The sequence below is a fragment of the Coffea arabica genome, chromosome 5c, assembly GCF_036785885.1.
Source record: "Coffea arabica cultivar ET-39 chromosome 5c, Coffea Arabica ET-39 HiFi, whole genome shotgun sequence".
In the NCBI taxonomy this organism is placed as follows: Eukaryota; Viridiplantae; Streptophyta; class Magnoliopsida; order Gentianales; family Rubiaceae; genus Coffea; species Coffea arabica.
In genome coordinates, this window is record NC_092319.1 from 44,813,066 (window position 1) to 44,831,449 (window position 18,384).

Here is an 18,384-nt window from a genome sequence, read left to right on the forward strand (position 1 = left end):
GAGTTTGAAATTGATTTACAACCTGCTATATTTGCTATCCCAACCGACCTTTCGCCTAATTCGGATTGACTTGAGTTCAAGTAACTTGATTTGCTCAAATACTCACTACTGGATCTCAAGTTCTATAATGTAAAAGCCAATTTCAACAACTTAACTAGCATCAAATTCTATTCAATAAGGAAGGTTTACTCAGTCGTCACAAAATTCTGGACGAGTTTCTGATGAGACCAGCCCCACCCGAATACCAAGTCGTGTTTTCAGTCTACTTGGTGCATATCGTCCCACGTTCCACCTTCTAGGTGATAGCACTGAAGATGACCTTTGTTGTGTCTATGGAACTGATCATTGACCGTCAACGGCACGGTATTGTCTTTTTTTTTTTTTTAAATAATAATTGTTATATAATCTGTTCTATTCTATTCTATATTAGGAGAGGGGACGAATCTGAGGAGATCTAACGATAATCCGAAAGAGATTGAATCACTATCGAATCAGACGAATACACTACACATTCTTCTAAATTTTTTAAGCAGCGCTATTTAATATGGTAATCGGGAAGCTAAAATTTAATCATTGACCTCACACCCCACCAATCTTTAATTAATGCCAAGGGCAGGTAGTTGGCACGATATCGTCATTGTGGGTCATCTTATTTAGTGATGTTTCTTTGTATCTTCTGAAGCTGTCATCATCTAAGCAAAGGGTCTATAAATAGAAAGAGCGGCACTTGACTAGCACGGCAGAATAACCCATTCTAAGGCCGAGAGAAGAACGACTTCTGCAGTCTCTTTTCTCAGCTAGAGCTGTTCATTTTTTTTTCAGTCGTTTTACTTGCGGAATTAAGGCAATGAAGGTGATGCTCTGATTCATTTATTTAACTTGATCTTGTGCCTTGTCTGGCAAAAGATATGTAGCTAACTAATTTCAATTTGGTTCCTTGATTTTGTTAACTGCAGCAAAAAGTCGTGATTAGACTTTCTATGAGTGATGAGAAGTCCCGCAAGAAGGCCTTCAAAACTGTTGTCGGTCACGCAGGTACAGAAGAAAGTTCAATTTTTCAAGAATTAGATTCCGCAAAATACGTGATAAAACTGATTCTATTACCTTAGTTCTTGAGATTCTAAGAAAGAATTTGGCTGAGATTCTTATACAGATTCTGATCATCATTCCTCTGCTTTATCTTCAGGTGTGGAATCTACGGCTTTGCAGGGAAAGGAAAAGGATCAAATAGAGGTTGTTGGAGATGGGATTGATGCAGTGAAGCTTGCAACTTTGCTCAGAAAAAATGTTGGCTATGCAGAGCTTGTGACCGTGAGCCCAGTTGGTGAGAAGAAAGATGGTGATAAAAAGGATGATGGCAAGACAGATCCCAGTTCTACGGAGCCACCTGTGGTTTGGTCCACTTATCCTTATGTTTACAGCAGCGTACCTCACCATCTCTATCAAGCTAGAGACCCCTATTATGACTCCAACTGCACCATCATGTAAGAAAGCAGGACACAAGAAATTTGGGAATTTTAGGGTGACCGATCTTTTTCCCAGTCATACATGGAAAAGTGAAGTTCAGGGGTGCTGCTAAATTTTAGGCATGGTCCTCCAGAGAACTGGAATAAAGATGAGAATTCAATCATAATAAGGTGAAGGGAAGATACTTGGGTCCGTAGGGGGAGGACTCTCTTTCCTGGGGCTGGGGCTAATAAACCAGTTGGAGCTATTGCCTAGGTCTAAATTTTGGCTTGTTTCAAGTAGTTGGTTGGTTTGTATATTCGGTGGTTGTATTTGAGATCCTAGGAACAAGTGTTTCGATAACCAATATTTTGTTTCCAATCATAAATATATTTTTTAATTCACTTTTTTATATCACTTTATTATATTTTCAATCCATCTTTCGTGCTATTTTTTTATATCATAAAAAATATTAGTATAATAATTATTTCGAATAATATTTTAATTAATACTTTATCCAAATACTAATATCCGTGTGGTACCATTTTTTTTCGCCCTTGTTTTGTAAGTTTGATTTGTTTTTGCAGAGAGAAAGTTAAAGCATATTAGATTTATTTGCGTAATTGAATTAATGAGAGAGTTTTTGACATTCCAACGAGTTGATCCTTAATTAATTAAGCTTCGTTTCTCAACCATAGAAATCAAGATGGTAGTTTGTAGCACATGGTTTATGCAAGTTATATTGTACTTAAAACCTTGGGATGCAACTGAATCGAGCTGCTCGTTTGGAGTTGATCAAGATGAATTCGAGTTCAAAAATTTTTAGTTCGTTAGCTAGCGATCCGACTCGAGTATATATATATTATTTTTTATTTTAATAGTAAAATTACATATATATTTTTTAATATTTTATTATTTGTTACAAAAATTATTATTTTATCTATTTTTAAAAATAAAAATAATTATTTTTAATTTTTTAATTTCGAATTTGAACTTTACATTGAGAGCTCATCGAACTCGAATTAGAGTTCGAGTTTCATAAAATTAAATTGAGATTCGACTCGACTCGGCTCGTTTGCACCCCTGCTTAAAGTCACGTCAAGGGGTTATATCCATTCGGTAACGAAATACTAAACAACAATTTAACAGTAGTATAATTTGATGTATGATAAGATTATGGATGACTATACGAATATGCTTCCTTGAACCAAAAATAAAGAGAGTAAATTAACAAACCTGCAGCCCAATTCTTTATCCATCCACTAAGAAAGATTAGGGCCTGCCTGACTCCTCTGATGCCAAACTAGGAAGAGTCAAGAAATCTTGACAATGCTTTTCTTAGATGGCATCCAGGGAGCCAGGCAGACCATTTCTGCCTGCATTTATTTGGATGATGTTGGTTTAGCTGATATCCTTCCTCAACATTATTGTTTTCTGCATCGTGCAACACGTTCTAATGAAAAAAGTCCTATGGCTGTTAGTTGTTACACAATCGATTCATAAAATTCTGGAATTTTCTTAAATTTGACGATAAAATGTGCACCAAAGAATTTTTTTTTTTTGTGGCCTTTCTTTCTTTTAATGTTCCTACATCAAAGTAGTCATCAGTTCACATATTTTCCAAACATAAGGAAATGAAATCAGAACTTTTGATAAGTTACATACACAACACGACCCGATATAGGGTTCACGGCATATTTTATCTGATTCCAATGAATGAAAGGTGAGACAGTACCTTCTAAAAAGACTTTTCTTTTACTCCTCCTTTTGTGTTCGAGAGATTACCCCATATATTATTATTTTTCCGTGTTGAATTTTCCTTAGTCGAAGTAGTCAGCAGTTCGTATATTTTCCAAACATGATATAATCATATACTAGCTTCGCAAAATCGATCCTTCTGTTCTGTGCCTGGATTAAGATGTTGTTGGGTTCAATTTCCTGCGGTTTTCTTGTTAGACAAATTTCTGGGATTGAGCTTGAACTCATGTTTATTTCAATTGTTTCGCTTTTTTTTTTTTTTTTTTTTTTTTCTCTGCAATAGTTCTTTTGTGGCCAGAACATTCAAGACATTAATGCTTAAAAAGATGTAAGAGGAAAACCTCCTCAACCTACAGCAAGTCAAATTTGGTTTCCATTGGAGGACTGCTCCTAAATTTCACGCGTTCACGCTTCACACACAAAGTTGACGCGGTTGGGAGAAAGGACCCCGGCTAAAGTAGAACCGAAGGGTGTCAGAATTTTCCAACTTGATTTAGGCTCTGTTTGGATTCAGATTTTTTTGAAAAATAATTTTTTTATCTACAATGGTACAGTAATACACAAATAAAAATAATTTCAAATACATCATATCTATACAATATATAAAAAATAACTCCAAATATACAAAATAAAATTACACAACTATCCATCACTCTCCACCATCACGGCCACCACCCCCACACTCACGACTCTCTCTCCGCTCATCTTTCCTCCGTCTCTCCTCCTTTTTTCCTCTTCCTCTATCTCTTTCTCCTTCCTCCTTTCTTCTTTCCCTTTCCCCGCCCCCCAATTTTCTTCTTCTCGACTGATCGCACCCTTCTTAGTCACAATCAAATCTGATTGCGACTGAAGCCGTGACCAAAACGATCGTGGTTAGAATGGTGACTAAAGTCGCAGCCACCACTAGCGAGCAAGAGAGGGGTTTGGAGTTGGGGGGAAGGAGGGGAGGGGGAGAAGGAAGAAGGGGGAAGGAGGAGGAGGAGGAGGCAATAGAGGGGAAGAGGAGAGGAAGAGAAAGGAGAGAGGGGGAGGAAAAGGGAGGGGATAATGGTGGGTTGTGTAAAATTAAAAAAAATTCCAAAAAAATTATAAATTATAAAAATATTCAAAAATATATTTTAAAAATATCTCTAAAAATAATTCAAAAAACATCTACAGTAAAAGTTTTTCATATACACAACTACATTAAAGTTTTTGAAAAATACCTCAAAAAACAGTTAATCCAAAGAGCCGATTGTTTCAAAAAATTGCACAACTTTTTGTTGAATATTGGCCCTAACTAAAAGCCATTTATTAATTTTAAAGTGTTTCTTTGTTTTTTTTTTTGGCTTTAATCTTCATAAAGAAACAAGGTAGCTGATAATTAAGAGTCCGTGGTGTATATCTAATTTTTAATTTTTTTTTTTGTATAGAAACAATTAAAATTGTCCGTTTGAATTGCTATTTTTTGGCATTTTTGTAAAAAAAAAAAAAAAAAAAGGGTACTGTAACGATTTGATGTATGTGAAACAAAAATGTGATTGAAAAATGTATTCTTAGATAACGTAAAATTTTTTTGAATATAAATGGCAATCCAAACAAAAACAAAAGTACTATTGCTTATTCACTCGTATTATGAATATCCGTTGTTGGAGGAGAGTGATGATTCAACAAATTTTCACATATTGCGCCCTCTTCTGCATCCTTCTCCCCTTTTGACCCAAAACTTTTGGGTATAAGGTTCATCAACTCTCTCTGATTGAGTCCCAAACCCCTCGAAAAGGCCTAACACGATAGTCTTCTAATTCATTTTCACTTCTTCAGCGAGTTTGAAATTGATTTACAACCTGCTATATTTGCTATCCCAACCGACCTTTCGCCTAATTCGGATTGACTTGAGTTCAAGTAACTTGATTTACTCAAATACTCACTACTGTATCTCAAGTTCTATACTGTAAAAGCCTATTTCAACAACTTAACTAGCATCGAATTCTATTCAATAAGGAAGGTTTACTCGGTCGTCACAAAAGTCTGGACGAGTTTCTGATGCGACCAGCCCCACTGGAATACCGAGCCGTGTTTCAGGCTACTTGGTGCATATCGTCCCAAGTTCCACCTTCTAGGTGATAGCACTGAAGATGACCTTTTCTGGGTCTATGGAACTGATCATTGACCGTCAACGGCAATATAATATTTTTTTAGACGATAATTATTGTATAATTTATTTTATTTTATATTAAAAAGATCGGATGAATCTGAAAAAATTCAAAAATAATTCGAAAGACATCGAATCACCACAAAATCGAAACAGATGCACCACACATTCATCTAAATTTTTAAGCAGAGCTATATAATATAATAATTAAAGAGAAAAGATTTAAATAATTGGCTTCCCAACCCACCAAGCTTGAATGCCAAAGGCTGGTCGTTGGCACGATATTGTCATTGTGGGTCATCTTATTTAGTGATGTTTCTTTGTATCTTCTGAAGCTGTCGTCATCTAAGCAAAGGGCCCTATAAATAGGTAGAGCGGCAGTTGACTAGCACGGCAGAATAACCCATTCTAAGGCCGAAAGAAGAACGACTTCTGCAGTCTCTTTTCTCAGCTAGAGCTGTTCATTTTTTTTTCAGTCGTTTTACTTGCGGAATTAAGGCAATGAAGGTGATGCTCTGATTCATTTATTTAACTTAATCTTGTGCCTTGTCTGGCAAAAGATATGTAGCTAACTAATTTCAATTTGGTTCCTTGATTTTGTTACCTGCAGCAAAAAGTCGTGATTAAACTTTCTATGAATGATGAGAAGTCCCGCAAGAAGGCCTTCAAAACTGTTGTCGGTCACGCAGGTAAAGAAGAAAGTTCAATTTTTCAAGAATTAGATTCCGCAAAATACGTGATAAAACTGATTCTATTACCTTAGTTCTTGAGATTCTAAGAAAGAATTCGGCTGAGATTCTTATACAGATTCTGACCATCATTCCTCTGCTTTATCTTCAGGTGTGGAATCTACGGCTTTGCAGGGAAAGGAAAAGGATCAAATAGAGGTTGTTGGAGATGGGATTGATGCAGTGAAGCTTGCAACTTTGCTCAGAAAAAATGTTGGGTATGCAGAGCTTGTGACCGTGAGCCCAGTTGGTGAGAAGAAAGATGGTGATAAAAAAGAAGATGGCAAGAAAGATCCCAGTTCTACACAGCCACCTGTGGTTTGGTCCACTCATCCTTATGTTTACAGCAGCGTACCTCACCATCTCTATCAAGTTAGAGACCCCTATGATGACTCCAACTGCACCATCATGTAAGAATGCAGGTCACAAGAAATTTGGGAATTTTAGGGTTACCGATCTTTTTCCCAGTCATACAAGGAAAAGTGAAGTTCAGGGGTGCTGCTAAATTTTAGGCATGGTCCTCTAGAGAACTGGAATGAAGATGAGAATTCAATCATAGTAAGGTGAAGGGAAGATACTTGGGTCCGTAGGGGGAGGACTCTGTTTCTTGGTGCTAATAAGCCAGTTGGAGCTATTGCCTAGGTCTAGATTTTTGCTTGTTTCATGCTTAAAAAAAAAAAAAAAAAATATTTTGGCTTGTTTCAAGTGGTTGTTTGGTTGTTTTGTATATTCAATGGTTGTATTTGACATCCTAGGAACAAGTGTTTGGATAACTCAATTTTGCCGAATGATATTTCTTCAGTGTCATAAACATATTTTTTAATTCATCTTTTTATATTTTCAATCACATCACATATATCAAATCACAGAAGGTAGTACAATAATTATTTCAAATAACACTCTATCCAAATTAATATCTATGTAGTACCACTTTTGGTTTCCCTTGTTTTGTAAGTTTGATTTGTTTTTGCAGAGAGAAAGGTGAAGCATATTAGATATCTTTTGCGTAATTGGATTAATAAGAGAGTTTCTGACTTTCCAATGAGTTGATCCTTGATGAATTAAGCTTCGTTTCTCAACAATAGAAATCAAGACGTCGCACATGGTTTATGCAAGTTATATTGTAGTTAAGACCTTGGGATGCAACTGAATCGAGCTGCTCGTTTGGAGTTGATCAAGATGAATTCAAGTTCAAAAATATTTAGTTCGTTAGCTAGCGATCCAACTCGAGTATATATATATATATATATATATACATATATATATTATTTTTTATTTTAATAGTAAAATTACATATATATTTTTAATATTTTATTATTTGTTACAAAAATTATTATTTTATTTATTTTTAAAAATAAAAATAATTATTTTTTAATTTTTTAATTTCGAATTCAAACTTTATATTGAGAGCTCGTCGAACTCGAGTTTCATAAAATTAAATTGAAACTCGACTCGTTTGCATCCCTGCTTAAAGTCACATCAAGGGGTTATATCCATTCGGTAACGAAATACTAAACAACAATTTAACAGTATAATTTGATGTATGATAAGATTATGGATGACTATACGAATATGCTTCCTTGAGCCAAAAATAAAGAGAGTAAATTAACAAACCTGCAGCCCATTTCTTTATCCATCCACTAAGAAAGATTAGGGCCTGCCTGACTCCTCTGATGCCAACTAGGAAGAGTCAAGAAATCTTGACAATGCTTTTCTTAGATGGCATCCAGGGAGCCAGGCAGACCATTTCTGCCTGCATTTATTTGGATGATGTTGGTTTAGCTGATATCCTTCCTCAACATTTGTTTTCTGCATCGTGCAGCACGTTTTGTCACCACATTAACACTGGAAGATGCATGCTACAAATTGAAGCTATTACTTAAGTAACATATTTTAAGTGTTAACTCAACTTGCCAGCCATCCCAAACATAAACTTACAAAGAAGAAGGAAGAAAAAAAAATAACTTACAAAGAAGGATGTCCCTACATCTTTAGTCTTTTACCTATCCATTCAACTCCAGCTAATTAGCAAAGGGGAAAGTGCGGGCCAAGAAGGACCAATGCACAGAATCTGACATGAAAATGTTATTGGGCTTGAAAGGCACTGAAGTATTCAAACCTTATCTAGCAATATGGATGGTTGTAGTTTAGACTTCCTATCCAAGATAGATAACTAGTTTGACTCCTATTCATGGCTTAAAATGAAAGGGAGATTGTATGTTTATGATTTCCTGGTGCTGTCTTACATTGCTGTTGATCAAGCCTTGCTCAGTTCTAAAGGAATCTAGTTTAGCACACCAACTGCTCTCTGAATATGAATAAAATTAGTATATATACTTGATGGTTTTCATGATTGTAATATAAAATTAGTACACTTGGAACTCAATTGAATAATACAGTTAAGATTGACATTGCATGTTAGGATCTATAGCCTCAAGAAACTTGGTGCTAAACCATACAAGAGTGTCCAGAAGCTAAACAAGTGTGCAAATTATTGTCAATGACTAAACAGACGTCCACTTACCAGCGATCCTAGAGTGGCAAAGAATGCAGCATCAAATGAAGAAGCAAACTAGAAAACCCTCCTCCTCCATCCTTCTTGCTCATGTTCTATTTTCAAAGATTCATTACTGCTCTCCCTATCTCAAACATACTCGAAATCGGAATTTTTGAGAGGATGGAAGTCGAATGCGTACAGGGATTGCTATTTAAACTAGTTTTGAAGAGGAAGGACAAGAGAAGATCCAAGCACAAGTTTGGATGGACAGCTCTTGGGGGCAGGCGGCAAAGGCTTTTCACAAATGCAAACACATTTTCTATAGCCTCACCTGTAGGGTGGGTGATAGGACCAAAGAACAAATTTAGGTTGTTTTGTATGCGAATTTAACAACTTTGGCTGGCTTTCCCTCTCATTGCAAATGGCCATTTGCCCTATCACCTTCGTTGTGATTAAATTATTGAAAAAGCCTGATTTTGCACACTCAGTTATTTTGCACCTTCATTTTAAAGAGTCAATAATGAAAAGGGTTAATTTTGCATACTTGTTATCGTTTAATCTTAAATTGTCTACAAAACACTAGTCCAAAAGCAACTCTTTAGTGTTTCTACACCAACCTCAATGAACAAACTTTTTTTCCCCCCTATTTTGAAGCTTGTCGAAGAGCAAAAAAAAATTCAAAACTTTGATTTCAGTTGTTACGGCCTATTGGATCCAAAGATTTTTTTTTTTTTCTGGCTATTCTTTTTTCCGCATTCTTCTGAGATAGAGCCAAAGAAGTGTAATTATGTGGAGTTGTTTACCATAATCCCATTAAGAAAAGCATTTGACTGGCTGATGTAGACAGGGCCAGAGCCGCTGCATGAGACAAAAACACCCTTGATGTGGAAAGGGATCTTGACGGATTAACTCATATTCATTCAGCAAATAATACACTATTATTGAGTTGATCTCAATAAAGTATTTTTGTTTCGATAGGTTTAGACTTGATCCATCTTAGGGGTTGACGGAGCGTTCGTGAGTTGGAGATCTGCAAGATCGAATTACTTGCTAGAGCTCCAAGATCAAATTACATGCTAGAGCCTTATTAGGAAGCAAGTCCAGGGACCGTAGCCTGCTTTTGTGATCATTGACAGATTCATCCAAAAATCCAATGTTGGACGATATTTGATTGCAAATTGAAGGATTCTATAATCAAATCATGTACAAGTTTTTTTTATTTTTTTTGTTTTGAATTGGTAGAGGTTCTAGAGTTTAACTTGTACGGTTGTATCCTTTTATTGGAGCCCCATCACAACAAAATTAATTTGGCCATAATTAGTGATTCTGTTCTTTGTTTTTGTTGTGATTCAATTGATTACATGAGAAATTAGTGCGAATTTATAGCATCTGTGACGGATTCAATATATTTTCTGTCGTTAGTGCAGATTTCATTGGAATTGAAAGTATATCTTGTTATAAAAAAGGAATTAGTTGATTTTGGTAAAACTCATTACTAAGATGTAATTCAAGAAACAATTTTAAAGGAATTGTGGTGATGAAGTATCAATATTCATTTGGTGGCAATCGAGACAAGATTAGAGTTGATACATTTCAATTGTTAAATTTCGTGTTCAATAAGGTGATGATAACGCGATAGATAATCGAGATTGTCTTACCCCCCCGTGCAGAAAGTAAACATCTTTGTCAAATCATTGGTCAATCAATGGTCAATCAATGTTCGGGATTAGTTATTTTCGGCACTTGAGAGTTGAGAAAAATGCTTGTCAGGAAGGAAATTTCAACACAAACTATTACGTGAAGGACTCATCAAGTCAAATATCAAACGAAGTCGTACACAGTAGTATCACTATTTCTTCAGAGAAATCAAATTTTAATTGAGAACACTTCCCGAAGCATTCGTTCACGTAGAACTCTTCTGTCAACGGAAAAGTGTGTTTGATAAAGGTGAAGTATAAAAGCTGGAATTTAAAATTTTGAATTCATTATGTTACTGAATTGTTATGTATTAAATGTGATACATTTGAATATACATCACGTTAAATTTTGTCTAAAAAATTCAGTGGCTCTTAATTAATTTAGATGTTCTATTTTTAACTATCAAATGCGTCTCTGTAAATGTTAAAATCTGAACCTATTAAAATTAAGTGTAGAATTGGTTTATTAAACAGGGCCTAAGTATACAAGGGATTCTAATTTATACAAATTATTTCTTTTTTGAAAAATATTTTGGATGAAGAATGTCCATTTGGCACTCGTTTCAGGAGGTCCAAGTGTTAATTTTTTATTTTTTATTTTTAAAAAGTGTAGTTAATTTGGATCAGTATTTTAAATGCGAAGGGTGTAACAATTGCATTTGTGATTATATACTTTCACATGAAAAGTATTTATGTATGCTAACGAGTACTTATTGGATACCTATTAGAATAATCTTTAACGAATAACCCTAAAACATCTCAAACAAAACGAAGATAAAATGATTGATAAGCAAATATACCTCTTCTCCTATGTTCAAATTCTTCAAAAGAGAAACAGACAAGCTAAGGCGTATCCCATTCCGATAAAATCATAAAGATGTATGCCCATTTTTTTTTTCTTTAGGATGTACGACATGCATAAAACAGAACCATCAATTCTTCAAGGAACAAAATATTACTCTGCCAATGACCTAAATGGAACTTACAAATTTCCTTGATCTTCTCCTAAATGGAATTTGACATAACGCTTTGTTTTTCCCTTTTTTTTTTTTTTGGTTAGTGTGGAAGCATTATTACTGACTTTTGTGTACATAATGGACTTCTATAAAACCACACATTCCTCAAATTTCTATGCAGAAGACAATTCTTACATCAGTAATTTCTTTATCTGCGAATAACAATCTTCTTCTGATTCGATGCATGAAAATGTTCACAGAATCAAAGGACATTGAATGGGGACATCAAAGGTATAGAATAAATGTAGAAAATCTCAGTTTCATTTTGGTTGCTCAGTGGAAATTGGCAAGAAATCACTGAATTGATTTGGTGGTGAAATTTTTTCACGTTCGATTTGGTTGTTTTACTTGCTCAATCAGGGCAGGAAAACAAACAGCTGGCGTGCAATATTAGGCCCGGAACTCAGGAAGCCCCAAAGTCCATGCGTCTTATTCTTTTAGCCAGGTGGGTGGACCTATACCAATTATGAATGTGATAAGACCAACCACTGGGCCAATGGCCTTCTTGAGCTATAGGTGAGGTTCGGCGAAAAACATCTGAGGATTGCAAATTGCAAAATGGTCCCTTGTGAAAGGAAAAGCAGAAAAAACGATACTGACCAATAGAGAAAGCTTGAAGATAAACCTCCTCAAGAACATTCGCTATAAGGACCATTTCTCAGAAACGTTAAAGCAAAGCAAAATTATAAAAGGGGATCTAAGGCATGCGGAACTGCAAGCACTTACCCAACACAACTATTAGGGTTGACATTCTTTAAAGTTGAAACTTTTTACACTCGCTTTTTGTTTTTTCTTTCTTTTTTTGGGGGTAAAAGGCATCTGAGTCCATCTCAGAAGCTCAGTAAGGGTAAAAAACAAATGTGACATGCCATCCCATGCCAAATGCTGCCAAAGTGGAGTGGAGGAAGAATATGCAGAAATATTCATCAGTGGGCTGTCACATTCATCTGCTCAAATGATCCCTTGCATCATTCCAAGTGAAGCGGGTGGGGACCAGGGGCAGGAACGGTGGTTGCTCTGAAGGTTACGTGCATTTTGCACACGGCGTAATTCTGTTTGCACATGGAATAACTTACTTTCAACAACGTGTAATTTTTAAATAAAATTTTGTGGGTCTTACGCATGTTATTAAAAACGAGGTACAAGATGAAATTTGAACCGTATAATTTTTTTTTTTGCTAAATCTTGACCGTGAACTATCGGAAACAGTTGCTTCCTGCAACAGTTCTTGCCTCTCTTCCAGCAGGTGTGGATGGTCATCAACGCATAAGAGGCTCGAAATAACATGCTTGACGTGACCACATATGAGAGAATAATAATATAAGTGCAAGGTTGGAACTCGGAACTTCAAAATATGCTCGAGACCCATACATACATACATATATATATATATATATGTGTGTGTGTGTGAGCTCATGCACTCAAAAGAAACAAAGAAGCCAAGAAAAAGGATCAATCGGGAGGTAATGACTGTAGAATTGAGAGGCAACCAGGCTAGCAAAGTAGCAAACTCTTCAAATCTCTGCCTCTCTCCCGAGCAGACAAGGTAGTAATGAATAATGATAAGGGCCATTTCTGACAACATCGAAGCGCAGCCTAATTGAATTGGTCTGTTTCACTTACAACTAACATAATTGAATTGGTATGTTTCACTTACAACTAACAGGTCACAGGTTAAAATCACTAAAGAGATAAATGGGAAATCATTATTGATCATTTAAATAAAAAAAAAAAAGAAGAGGTTCATATCCTTGGTTAACAGGGTCGTATCCCAAATTCTAGTAGTTCATTTAATTGAAAGAACTTTAAAAAAAATAAATAAAAATAAATAATTGTGCAATTTCACTAGATAGAATGACAACCTTGTAAATGGGGACATTGAACTCAAGTTAGAATAACCTTATCTTTGTGGAATTTTATAAGTAACTTAATAGTTAAAGCTGTATACAAGTCAGATCGCTTGCGAGCAATTCGAATCAAAACTCAACTTAACCTCAATCAACACCAAATTTGAGCTGATCAAGTCGAATTCGAACTCGAACTTGATTTCAAAAATACTCCATTCTCAATTAGACCGAATCTCAACTACTCGACTTGTTTATAGCCCTTCGCCGGTCCAAAAAAAAAAGGCATTTCAAGTCACATAGTAAAGTTGACAATTTAAAAAACGATTATGTTGCACTCTGTTGACAGTAATATGCTTAAATTAGCTTATGATTACCTCATTTGAATCTAAATGCTTCCTTCTGCGATCTTTTTGTCTTAATTTACGTGTCCAAGACGCGAATTTCATATTCACGACTTTTTTTGAGTTTGTTTTTGACAAATTCTGAAAGCAATGGCTGTTCTAGAGGAAAAGAGAAATCAAACAATTATTGGGAATTGGTGGTCTGCTCTCTACTCAACGTATTAGTGGTTGGATGCAGATTTTTCCTCCTTTTTACTTCTTCTGTAAAAGCTGTACTCTTCTTAGGGGGGAAACAAGAACTTAAAGGGTCAAAAGAGCTATCAATGGCCGCATACATTAAAAGAATTGAAAATTCTCAGAGTATGCAAGTGAGGAAATCAAATTCTAGAATTTAGTATGTCAGCGTTTACGTTAGTTTTTGTACAACGCTGTAAGACTTTCAGGTGTGATTTTATTTAGAGAATTCACAATAGATAATTTTGACCGTAATGTATAAATTGACATCTTTTTGGAGGTGTGACAAAATTAAAAATTGCCTTCCAATTTTTACGCGCCTAGAAGTGTTATTGATAAAATGGCCGGTTTGCCGCAACGGATCTTCTGTCTCACGCTCTGTGTCACTTTCTGTCTCATTTTTTATTATATTGCTATTTCAACTACATAAACATCATGTTTTAGTTTTTTTTTCTTAAAATTTAATAACTATTAATTGAGTAAAAAATAAATACAACAGCTTCAAAAAAACAATATATAACAGAAAATTAAAAAAATATAGCAGAAAAATCATAAAAAATCTCATTTTTTATGCATTTTGATTTTTTGAGTTTTTTAAATTTTGTGTATTACTCAATTAATAGTTATTGGATCTTAAGAAAACAAAAAAGAACTAAAACATGATGTTTATGTAGGAGAAATAGCAATATAATAAAAAGTGAGACAGAGAGTGGCACAGATTGTGAGACAGAAGATCCGTTGTGTCGATTTGCCATATTGATGCCTATGCCAGATCTCCTCTGAAATTGACTTTTTTATGTTCATGTGCAAATAATTAGAGCAAGCTTCACAAATTAGAATTGACAATTACTTTTAGATGACTGCTAGCTGGCCCTATATACATACATATATATATATATCAACAATGGTCCTGAGTTTTATAAATAAATTATCTATACAATCTATAAATATATTTTTGTCACTTTATACAGTTTCAATTTTGCACTCATTAAAATTACTTATTACTTTACTAATTAAACACAAATTGCTAAAATAACTACATGGAACTGTTTTTAACCATAATTAATCTAAACATATCGTGGCAAAATGACGGCCTCTAACTGTCTAAGCGTTGTAACTATTAAAACCATCATTTGATGGGTGCAAAGGTTAAAATATCACAATTTGCTTTATTAATGAAAATTGTATATAAAATTAATTGGCAAAGAAAAAAATCTGAATTACACACACATCACGCGTGTCTTTAGCACTAGTATTTAATAATACAACTAATACACACAAAGTAAGTTGAATGCCAAGGAGGCTTTAACCTAGTGGTTAATATTGAAACTTGCAGCAGAGTTAGAGCTTTTGGGTGCAAATTCCCCCTCCCCACTTCTTAAATTCCACGCCCCCCCGCTAGATTAAACTTTTTATTTAAAAAAAAAAATGGTAAGCTGAATATTGGCATATAGTTAGTGAAACTCGCATAATGTTATAATTGAATCCAAAACCTTTGATTCTTGGTCCAAGATCACTTGATAGGCTGAAAAAAAATTCTAAATATAAATTGAAAGGTGGGAAACAAAAATGAGAACAAAAATGAGTTTTCACGATCTTATTTTTCTAGGATGTGATGATTTTCTAACGTGAATGTCAAAAATGTACTACAAGGAAGCAGTTGTGATGAAGAGTGTGCATATCAAAACAAAAATGAGACAAATTGTGGACACAGCAGAGACCAAAAGGATAGAGAAACAAGAACAACTTGGGATTGATTAGCAAGTACGGTTCCTACCACCTTCCAAATTCCAAGCTTCACCTAGAAATGTTGCCTATGGAACTGAACTAATGGAGTTATTTACTAGTATTGATCAGTGACTCTAAAAAATCTACATATCATTAATGAGCTGCAAGATCTAAGGCGTCTTTGCATGTGTGCATTGCGCATCTGCATGTGCCTTCTTTGTAGCCGTTGATGATTATTAGACAGATTTTCTGCCTTTTCAACTCTCACATTATTGATTGAATGGTTTCCTCCAGTTCATCGTTTTCTTGAATTGTTGGCGTGAGAAAACCAATTCATGGTCTCAAATTTCGCAGCGTCTGATGGCAAGTTTGTGGTCCAGTCATATATATGCTAGTTCCATATATCAAAACCGAAGACCTACCAAAACTTGCAATTGGAGTTGACAACACACAAATGTAGACAGAAGATGGATCGATCTCACTAGCCGTTTTTGATCGAACAGAAGTCAAATCTCTCCTGCACCCGAGGCAGATGCCCAAGAATCTTTTAATGGCTTTCAACCTAAATAGTTGCAAGTTCATAAAAAATGATGCTAGATTCTTCTTTTTCTCCCCCCATATTGGTGATCACTATAAACTCTCTTCTTTCCTTTTCTTTTTCTAGCCCCTCTTGTTCGATATAAATAACTAACTCTCTCTTAATTGGAGGGCAGATTCGACAAAAAGGCACTTTGGCCCTGCGCAATTGCAGTTAGAACATTTAGTGTAGTTTATGGTCATTGGTCATTGTCCTTCAATTTTATATTGCCCAAGAAATGCGCATCTTGATGAATGCTTTCGGAACTTCTAGAGATGGGATCCTAATTTCATACATTGCGACTGACGATGCTATTGATGATAAGACGCTTTGGATTTGGTCAAAAATCCCTTCAATTGGTGGAAACAATACATGAATCTATTCTCCTAAAAATTGGGGACTTAATGTTGGGGGAGAATCGATGTAAAACTCATGTTCTCGAATTCGAGATCCTCCACATGAATATTCGCAAAGAAGAAAAAATAAGGAAAAAATTCAAACCATAAAATTTAAAAATAGAAAAAGGATGTGATATGAAGGCCTCTATAATTTATTTAGATGTTAAAAACGCAGAAAATTCATTTCATAAATCCCAAATTTCATACAAGCAAGCAAGGCCACATTTATCAGTCAAATGTCAATGAATGACATGAGATGAGACGATGACTAAGTTATGGAAGATTCTAAATCGGATTCAAAATTCAATTAGAGGTTAGCCGAATTGAATTGCGAAGGAATCTTCAAAGGTCTCTCTATCCCATATTCCCATTTCCTGTTGCTGCCTGCACTTTTTCAACTTCTATCCGATCAAGGCACAATAACAAAAGATCAAGGGCCCTAAAAGGTCTCACGTATATCTCAACTGTCAACACTTTTTTTTTTTTTTTTTAATCGCCAACTTTTGTTTTAACTCTATCCTGCATTAGGGAAGAGGCCAATTGAATCAAGGTTTTTTCTTTTTCTTTTTTAGGGTTAAAGTAAAGGGGGAAGATTTCACGTCTAGACCAAATCAATGTATTACTGCACGTCTTCGCCAAGTGCAGAGATTTGAATTCCTGAGTTGCAGTTGGACCTGCACCTTGGTTAACTCGCAGAAATTTAAATTCCTGACCTGTAATTGGACCTGCATCTTGGTTAACTCTCAACTATTTATATCGCCATTTTTTCCCTTTTGTTTATGAGGAAAGAAAATGCCATTTTCCTTAAAACTCAGTCTGATTCCTTTTGATCAAAGATCAGCAGCGTTGGCATTTCTCCACATCTAGAGCAAAATTAGCTGTACAAAATTGGTAAGGCCTTTCGGCCAATATTCTTGCCGTTCATCTGTCCAGAAAGTCGTAAAGAAGTTTTGTGATTATCTTCAGAAGTTATAGGCTTACTATTGTGCAATGCTAATGCACACCCGATATCGTGCAATTAATTGTTTTGATGAAAGAAAAAAATTTGAAAGCAGAAAGAGAGCAGAAATTACGAGAAGAAGTCAAAGATAATAGAGAACTTTTTTGTGGATAAGTGGAGGAGAAGTATAAGTGGTTAGCAGTTGTGGGGACAAAAAAAAGGAGAAATATTATTTACGCTCCCCTTTTTGTTATTTGCACTCTCGCTATCATTTTTATTATATAGTTTTCATTTATTAGATTATATTGTATAACAAATTATGGGATTGCAAAGAACAAAATATGGAGTGCAAATAACATTTTCCAAAGAGTGGATAAAGTCGTTTAAGAAATTTTAAAAATTAAAATTTAGTATATCTTTTTTGCTAATTTTGGAACCATCATACAGTTAATAATACAAGAAATTTTAAAAAGTTACACTGTGTTGTATAGTTCATGCATGAGGGTCAAGTCACAACGCCCTTTCAGCAAGAACCATTACACTAACTTATTTTCTTCTACTTTACGTGGTTAAATTTTTTTTTTTTCCTTAGTTCAAAAGATGAATTATGCGTCCTGCCAATTATTACATACAATGAGTGACTGAAACTAATTTCTTGCTTCATATTGAGCAAAGGGACCATGTAAATTGTAGGTTTGGCCCAGTTTTACTGGTGACGCCACTAGCAATGTTGGACCACGGGGTTGGTCATCACCATCCACTATGCCTAGTAAATTTTTTTTGGATAAGATAAAATATTTCATTCCATGAAATCTGCATCAACGACAGAAAATATATTGAAAATATCACGGATACAACTAATCTAAATAATTACTACTAGATTTAATGACGGAAAATACGATGAACATTATCACAGATACAACTAATCTAATAAATCACTGGATTTAATGGCAGAAAATACATTGAACATTTCATACGTACACAACTAATCTATAAAATCATTGAACATATATCACGGATACAACTATTCTAAGAGATCGCTA

At 35.0% G+C, this 18,384-nt stretch overlaps 2 protein-coding genes across 2 annotated transcripts; both read left to right on the forward strand.

Moving 5' to 3' along the window:
* The first annotated feature begins 713 nt into the window (after nucleotides 1–713).
* On the forward strand, nucleotides 714–1,858 carry LOC113689706 (heavy metal-associated isoprenylated plant protein 16). The gene is made up of 3 exons (XM_027207447.2): nucleotides 714–853; nucleotides 957–1,035; nucleotides 1,187–1,858. The coding sequence occupies exons 1-3, from the start codon at nucleotides 848–850 to the stop codon at nucleotides 1,486–1,488; spliced, it is 387 nt and encodes a 128-aa protein (XP_027063248.1). The 5' UTR covers nucleotides 714–847; the 3' UTR covers nucleotides 1,489–1,858.
* Nucleotides 1,859–5,712: 3,854 nt separating this feature from the next.
* LOC113688986 (heavy metal-associated isoprenylated plant protein 16-like) lies at nucleotides 5,713–6,859 on the forward strand. Its single transcript, XM_027206815.2, has 3 exons — nucleotides 5,713–5,845; nucleotides 5,949–6,027; nucleotides 6,179–6,859. Exons 1-3 carry the CDS (start codon nucleotides 5,840–5,842, stop codon nucleotides 6,478–6,480), a joined length of 387 nt encoding a protein of 128 aa, XP_027062616.1. The 5' UTR covers nucleotides 5,713–5,839; the 3' UTR covers nucleotides 6,481–6,859.
* The last annotated feature ends 11,525 nt before the right edge of the window (nucleotides 6,860–18,384 follow it).

Excerpts from the sequence above, each read along its gene's own strand:
- LOC113688986 (XM_027206815.2), top strand. Across the intron at positions 6,028-6,178 it reads AACTGTTGTCGGTCACGCAG|GTGTGGAATCTACGGCTTTG; the intron begins GTAAAGAAGAAA and ends CTTTATCTTCAG.
- LOC113689706 (XM_027207447.2), top strand. Across the intron at positions 1,036-1,186 it reads AACTGTTGTCGGTCACGCAG|GTGTGGAATCTACGGCTTTG; the intron begins GTACAGAAGAAA and ends CTTTATCTTCAG.